The sequence below is a fragment of the Strongylocentrotus purpuratus genome, unplaced genomic scaffold, assembly GCF_000002235.5.
Source record: "Strongylocentrotus purpuratus isolate Spur 01 unplaced genomic scaffold, Spur_5.0 spur5_scaffold_7, whole genome shotgun sequence".
Taxonomy (NCBI): Eukaryota; Metazoa; Echinodermata; class Echinoidea; order Camarodonta; family Strongylocentrotidae; genus Strongylocentrotus; species Strongylocentrotus purpuratus.
In genome coordinates, this window is record NW_022145613.1 from 17,383,819 (window position 1) to 17,392,357 (window position 8,539).

At 36.7% G+C, this 8,539-nt stretch overlaps 1 protein-coding gene across 1 annotated transcript in view; it reads right to left on the reverse strand.

The window, feature by feature from the left end:
- The window catches only part of NBC (sodium bicarbonate cotransporter), a gene marked incomplete at its 5' end in the record, with an annotated part of 41,289 nt that extends 40,659 nt beyond the window's left edge, over positions 1 to 630 (reverse strand). Inside the window, 1 exon segment of the mRNA NM_001079551.1 lies at positions 410 to 630. Within this exon segment, the coding sequence (NP_001073019.1) occupies positions 410 to 630 (221 nt within the window).
- Between the last annotated feature and the right edge of the window lie 7,909 nt (positions 631 to 8,539).

The following is an 8,539-nucleotide window of genomic DNA, read 5'->3' on the forward strand; positions in this document are numbered from 1 at the left end:
GCCTTGAGCATCCCCTGGCATAGATATGACAATGACTTCAGAGATAGATAAGTAGTCTCATAACCAGGAGGCACCGGATTCAAACAAAGTTGATGTCATAATTGGGGCTCAATTACCAGGTCCCGTAGGTCCACTGGTTGTTTTTCTACAAGCAAGAACTTAGAACTTGCTTTCTTATCAGTCAATTAAAGCCACACTGTCCTACTTGTAGCTACTTGCTCCCTCTATATAGAAAACAATGCCTAATCGGTGACCATTGGTCCCCTATGATCCTCTTTTTCTTATGTTAATTAAGAGCTGATTTGATGAGATAACCCCCTGTCCTTGCAGTGTGGTCTAATCCCTCCAAAAACTAGTACAGATAAGCTTTAAAAGAAATTTCAACATGGTTTTGATTCATTACCGGTACCGTTTTTATCCAGAAGTAGGGCATCTGGTCTTGCATCTGGGTCGCTGTTTGGAAAGAATGCATCTGCAGTGGAACTACTGTTGTTGGCACTGCTGTGGGAGCTGCCATTCTTTTTACTCTTGCCTTTGTGGCGGTGCTTGTGATGGTGGTGATGGTGGTTTTTCTGTTGCTGCTCCTCATTGTGTGGAACGTGGACACCAACGTAGATGGCATGATGACCTACAAGTAAAAGAGGAGATTAAAAAATGTTCCTGGTTAAATCATTTGTTTTTTAATCATATATTGGTAATTGAGTAGAATATAAGGAAGAAGAAAGATATTTTGTAGACATTTTGTGTACATGGATATATATAGTACATCAACCCTCAAACATTAATATGTTCCAAACCAAAAGCAATTTAGGTTTACACAATTCATTCACATTATAAAAAAGACAGCATAAGAAGAGTTCAGCTTATCAAGAGAAAAGCAAACATATCCCATTCAGATCCCATTCAGATTCCACCACAAAAGACAATAGTGTTACACAATTCTTAAAATTCAAGTTAACGTCATTCATTAATTATTTTTAAAGATGGCATAAGAAGAGTTCAGCTTATCGAGAGAAAAGCAAACATATCCCATTCAAATTCCACCACATCAAAAGTTAGTGTCTGTTTATGGGTCTGAGTCTTTCCCAGAGATTTCTTTCCAAACTTGGTCATTTTTCTTTTCCTGAATGCTTCAATACAATGAATTCACTTCCTCTAGGCCCTTTTCTCCCATTTCAGTTTCTTTCAACCTTTGTATTCACTCTTGTACTCCTCTCTATATGTCCCACTCATCAGAATCCTACCACTCCTGTTATATCATTATTTTCGTATCACCCATTCTCCAAATTGTTTATAATGCCGTCACATCACCTGTTCTCCATAGGTAATTTTTCTTCAACTCTGGGTAAAATCTAATCATGTTTTTATTTTGAAATGAACACCCCCATTCCTCTTCCTTCCGTGTCCCTATACCAACTCACACAATATGATATCATCTTCTCTCTCCCTACATTTCAATTGGCTTATTTCTTTCCCTGGTAGGGCTGCTTTACAAGCTTTACAAGGCTGGGAAACACTAAATTAATTGCTTCTATATATACCCAGACAATGCCTGTGGCACTTCAGAAGCTTTTATATTACTCTGTACATGGTGTAGAAACATTTGTCTCAATTTCAGTCGGATAGACAAGAAAGGAAACAGCAATCCATTCAAAATACTGACTATACTACTATTTAAAGGGCAAGGCCAAGGTTTTTTGTCCAATATGCTAATGCTGACTTCATCAAAGAAAGTTGTCCTTTGTGTACCTGACTGATGATTGTATTCAGTGGAGAGCTTTAATGTAGTTTTGGATCAGATATATCATACCAAGAATCATAGTCCATCTGAAACACAAACATGCCCCATGAATGTATCGTCCAAACACTCTAGCTTTTGCTTGTCATATTTTGAATATGATGGCATTTCAAAAGACATCTTTTCAGGGGCCTTTTTTCTTCTTCTATGATATCCTTCCAAACGATTACAAAAAGAATGAAAAAGCTAACAAATCATTTTTCGCCTTTCCCAGAACTTAACCTTCTTTAATTTACATACATGTATATTGGACTCGTCCCAAAGAAATCTTCGGGTAGATGTGTACCAGAGCCAGACATGTATTTCTCCACACTTTTGCACTATTTGCTTGTATGGATATAAATTGCTCAACATTTGGCAGACGGGATGCTGGGAAAGGTCAAAGGATCAAGTGCACGGCAACGGCCTAGGCCTAGCCAGTCGGTTTAATGATATTATGGATGCGGGGAAGATGGGGCGGAGAGAAGAATGTTCATCTTAAGTGGCCATGTTACTCATGACCAAGAAGAAAGCATGTTTCAGAGCGAGTCTATGTCTTACTTATTGGGGTACGTGAAGAGGATTTAAAACATAGACTTGTATGGTCTCCTTGGCAAGCACATACAGTATAACGCTTTGCAGAGTTTGATTATCTAGACTACCAAACAGATGTTTAAATTCTGTTTCGTAGCTTCTCAAGAATAAATCAACCACCTTCAGATTTTGTGGGAGGAATTGTGTCCTGTTGTGTATTAAAAAGAAACAAGATAAGCCTGTACTTTTAAGACAAGACTCTTTCAATATAACTAGACTTCATACAGGAAAGCATGTATATTTGCCTTCATTTAGATACAAGTTTAGCTAATGTGTAACAGGTAGCTAGTGTTACAATGAAGAAATGACATCTTCTATTCCTTCACATTTCAAAACATAATCCTGCTAAAATGAGATGCCATGACCCTGTTAACAATGCAGGTTACTAGATTAAATAAAAATAGCTTGGCTGATCGATAGTCTTTCATTCTCTCTCAAAATGGTAATCAGAAGTAGAGGTAGAGCGAGACAAGTCATGAGAAAATGCAACCACCCACACAGGAAGGCGGATGATTGATAACTTGCCTATACAATGCTGTAAAAATGCATCTAAAGTAGGATTGAAAAAGCAACGCCAATCTAAAGTCTTTTATTTCCTCAATCTATCAATAGTAGATGTAGAACTAGTCGAACATGATATTCAACTTCAACAGAATGAAGAGGCATAATACATGGAGGGGGGGGGGGGTTAAGGATTGTTACCAAAGTGAAATTAAAAATCGCCACTCTAATCTGGAATCTTTTGTTTCCTCAAAATATCAGTAGTAGATGTAGAACTAGGCAAATTAGATATTCAACCTCAACAGAATGTGGATGTTTAATAGATGGGGATGGGAAAGAGAAGCAAAGGATTGTTACTAAAGTGAAATAAAAAATCGCAACTTTAATCTGGATTCTTTTGTTTCCTCAAAATATCAGTAGTAGATGTAGAACTAGGCAAACATGAAATTTAACTTCAACATAATGTAGGTGTATAATAGATTAGGAGGGGGGGGGGGAGGAGCAAAGGATTGTTATAAAAAGTGAGATTAAAAACTAACTCTAACCTGGAGTCTTTTATTTCCTCAATCTATCAGTAGTACATGGAGAACTAGTCAAACATGATATTCAACCTCAACAGAATGTAGAGACATAATAGATGGAGAGGGGGAGAAGGAAAGGATTGTTGCTAAGGTGAGACTAAAAATTGCAACTCTAATTTAGATTTGTTTTCTTCAATCTATCAAAAGTAGATGTAGAACTAGTCAGCTGAGATGTATTCTAGCTGTTTAAAAGAAAGAGGCATGATTGCTTAGATGCATTGCATATAACCTGTTAAATATTTGATAGCTGAAGCGAAATAGAAAGACAGTATCCCATTTTTTTTTCTTCCATTCCTCAGTATGTTCGTCTGTAGTAGATGTAGAACTATTCAACTAAATGGTCCATCTTCCAACATGACACAGGTATAACTGCTAAATTGCCCCATCCTAAACTATGTTTTCATTCAAAATATGCCTAGCATTTCTTTTTCATGAACTAACATTGGCACAAATTGTGTACAATAGCATTCCTTCCCAACAATTTTTCAATTTGGCACAATATATGTGAGATTCCTTACAGTGATTTTCATTTAACTTATTTTCTTCTCCTCTTTTTGACGAGCAATATTTCAGTTTACTACAGCTCATTTGCAGTTTTCCAGAGCTACAGTGTAACCACTCCCCTCTATCATGTGTTTTCTTCACTCAGCACAAAGGCACATACAATTACCTGCATTTACCTGCATAGACACAGTCTGTGGATTGTAGACAATTCAATAAAACATGAAATGTCATGGTCAATGCAACGACTCATTTACTCCTAAATGTATCAGACCTCCTAGTAGTTAGACCAATTATTGAATCAATGCCGGGCAGGAAAGAGAGAGAGCGCTACTAATCTTTGAAGTGGAAAATGGGGTCAAGGGAAGGCATCTAAGCCATGCATGTCCCGCCTCTAAGCAGGTATTCAAACAGCTTCTGAGCAGGTATTAAAACAAGTCAGATTTTCTCCTTTTTTCCCCTGCATATATGCCCCCTCCCCCAAACATGGTAAAAGATGACGGATAGAGTGGGCCAATTCGATGTATGACCTGCAAAAAAGTCCGAGCACAAATTCTGTCAATATTTTTTTTCTTCAGTTCATCAGTTTTGCAATGAAAGGATAGAAAAATACTAAGGAAAAGCTATAACGCTTCACCGCTCACACGTTCAAAAATAAACGTCTACAGAAATGTGTTGTAAATACATGTAATTAAAGAGGGGTCAAGCTAGAAGTAGAAAGTACATCTGCTGCTGGCCAACGAAGAAGCACCTGTTTGCGCCCTCTACAATTGCTTTGGGAGGACAACACATTACCTTTGATTTTTGTTAATTCCCATCTCAAATTTCATTTCTCCTGGCTTGAGGAAACAGAATTATAACTGCATTACAATTTCGATGATTGGAAACCTTAATGGAAGTAATTTCATACCCACCATGGTGACAAGAATTAAAAGACACTAATTTTCATCTGATATACAATGTTTCTTCTCTGAGAAAACTTGGTGTATTTGGTGTAACGCTGCTGACAACTGAGTCTCTTACAATGTTTAACAGGTGTGCTGGATTTAATCACATGCATCTCATATTATGTGTATCAGAAAAGCCTGAACCAGTAGGGCATATACATACTATTACATTATGGCATTTAATACGCTCCCATTTCCCTGTACACGTATGTGATGGTGTCTATTGCATGTATATTGCATAGTATTAAAAAAGGATAGCCTTGGCCTTGTAGATGTCGATACTTCGTTCAGAATTAATCTTTGTCTGCCTGTAGAATGTGATTGACCGAGAACTTTACCACTGCTTAGATACGAAGCAGGCATGGTACAGACACATTGACACAGGATTAGAATGCCACAGACTGCTAATATGTTTACTATGCCCCCAAAACAATCAATAATGTTAAGTGTTTTTTTTGTGTGTGTGCAATGTCTATGAGAAGTAACATGCTACCAATTTTTATTCTTTCATTTCATGATTCTGAAGATAAAATATGTGGAAACTGAGGGTAGACCATTTAATCTTAAAGGCCATTTCCTGGCTCTTACAGTGAAATACCAGCAAAAATCTTGTAAATTATATACAAAATAAATTATTGTTTGGTACTACTCTAATTAGGATAGACCATGATCTGAAACAGACCATTTCCTGCCTCGTCTATTTTATATTTTCTGAAAATAGAAAATATGGAAAGTGAATACCCGCATAATGTGCAAAATAAATTATCATTTAGCACTGCTCAATTTAGGGTAGACAAAAACATTAAAACACACAATTTCCAATTCGCACTCCAAATAACCCATGACGCATGTAGAATGCAGTGCTACATGAATGAATGAATGAATATACAATTGGACATGATATGCTATGATGCACATTATTGATGGAGTTGTAATGCAAACTTGAGATGATTTACACAGTGAAATGAATGTGTGTTTGACATAATGTCTTTCTCAGACTGATGAATCCCCCGCTGCCCGACCTACGCAGTTGCAAATTTAGATGATGATGATGGTATAGGCAGGAGGATCAGACATTGGTATGGGAATGCTTGGTATGATATTTCTATCATCTGAGACAGGTTGTTCCATGTCGGTAGACTAAAGTGCTCTGATTAAAAACAGTGCATTTATTGTAAATCAAATGCGACTGAATATCACACCATTATTTGAATGCATTTCCATACGGTACTTTAGAACTACATTACATGTCGGGCCTATTCAACTGTTGAAAATGGTCTCCATAATATAAATGTCTATATTCTATGGACAATTATTCATAATCTAAACATTACATAAGCCTAAGCAGGATGTTATGAAGAAAATTACATGGAATTGACAATGTGCCCTGAAACCAAAAGCAATGGACATTCTCAGAAATAATCAAAGGAAATGCTAAGATTTACAACAGTATATTGAAAGCAGAGTACAGTTGGCCAAAGAGAAAACTTAATTATCTTATGAATTTCAAAGTTGATAACAAAACATATTTATTTGGTCTTGGACCACTCACATACACAAAGGAAAATAGACAAAGGAAAATAGACTAAGGAAAATACACTTTCACCAATTTATGATTACGGGCCATTCCATGAGAAGAAGGACATGACATCAAAAAAAGAAATGTACCTCTTATGTTAATTCTTTGATTTATCACTAACCTTATGCCATGGATGTTCATAAAACATTAGGGCCTTTCAAATTCAATACAATTTATTTTTCATTTTTGTTGATTTCCTAAGATCTCAAACCATCATCAAAAACATACATGTGGGACTGTAGATGAAAAAAAAACAATTTATTGCAGATTACACAGGATTCTTGTAATATTTTTTCCTGAAAATTTCGCTAAATGGAAAAAGATGAATATATTTCCATATTCTAAGGGGTCCTGTGATATTTAATCTATTACATAGGGGTGAAAATGGCCTCCGGACAAAATGTAACGCGAGTTACCGTAACGTGAGTTACCGACATATTTGCTTCCTGCATTTTACTAGTCCATTGTTTCTTATCTTTAATATTGTGATCTTATATACTAGTAAGTCACAACCTACTATCAAATTAAAGTAGGAAAGATTTTGTCAAGATTGTCTAGTATGAGGAGAAAAGAGGGTCTCATAGAATTGACCATGTCCTTTTTTGTAACGCGAGTTACCGAAATTCAATAATCCAAGAATCTAAAAATGTTTGTTCTTCAATTTTCTTTTTTGTTTCATTCAGTTGTTCTATATCTACCCTGTCCATGTTTGAAAAAAGTATCTTGTAGATCCTAGCAGTTCTAAAGATATACATAGGCACATTATCGTGTCAATGTACCCATTAGGTGTAACGCGAGTTACCATGGAATGGCCCTTACCGTATTTGCCGGCGTAAAGGCCGTAGTATTTTTGGAAGAGAAAATATCAAAAAGTCGGGGTGCGGCCTTTACGGCGAAACAGTAGGAAAAAAAAAAAAAAACCATAAGTCAAAACCAGCACGAATTTGCCCATATGGGACTACAAATGGTAAAATAACTATACCACTATGGTACAGGACATTTTCAAACATCTTACCGACAATTTTCTCTTGCATTGTTGACATGAAAATGAAAATAACTTCCTAAAACAACATTTGCCGATATATATCTTGACCTAAGTTTGTGCCAATGCATTGCAAAAGTAAAGGAAGGGGCCGTTTAACGGACCTGCCGCGAAGCATCCATCCGAAGTCGCCATTTTGTTTTTCCATTTCATGCCATTTCGCATTACACCGTACATTGTGGTAGGGGTATATCGGACACTAAATCTGCCTGCGATCACTTTTTTAGCTAAACTTCCAGTAAATTATAAGAATATTGATGAATTTGGTATCAGTTTGTAAAAAAAAATAGTGTTTTAAGAGAAAATTACGATTATTTTGTTTTGTACGTTTGTTTTTGTTTTTGTTTTCCTTTTTTTTTTCCCCTCTATGCGGCGGTGCGGCCTTATCGCCGGCAAATACGGCATAACCAACACTGTAAATTATTTATAAACCAAAGTAGCCGATGGTAGCTTTTTATTACATTGGACTTCCTAGTAAAATTCATCAACTTGGTTTTCTGTTTTTCATTTCAGAAATTTCAGAATCATGTGTGGAGATGTATTTCAGTTGCATGCTTGAGCTTGTTGAAATTTTACTGGCAATAAGGCTCACTTTCATTCATTTTCAGTTCGGCATTACCAATTACCATAGAATTCAGACCTTTCCATTCTCAGGTACTCACACACCCACACACGGCCACAGATGCACTGCTCTTTTTATCATCAGAATTCAATCACACACTCCCATCCAGATAAAAAGCAAGAGAGGGAGAGAGAGACAGATTCAGTGAATTGCAAATGAGAAGACAAAGCAAGTAGACAAGGTCTGTAAACCGATCTCTTTCTCTTCATCACCCTCCCTTTAAGAATGCCTTACCGAGAGCCTCACACTGTACAAACACATGCGATGTGTTCTGAATCAATATATCCCACCGCCGACACCAGTTCTAACATGCGCACCTACTGTATGACGCACACTTCTTAGGCTACTTGTCTTTATAGTCCTATCACTTTCTAAGCAGGGCAGAAAGAGGGGAA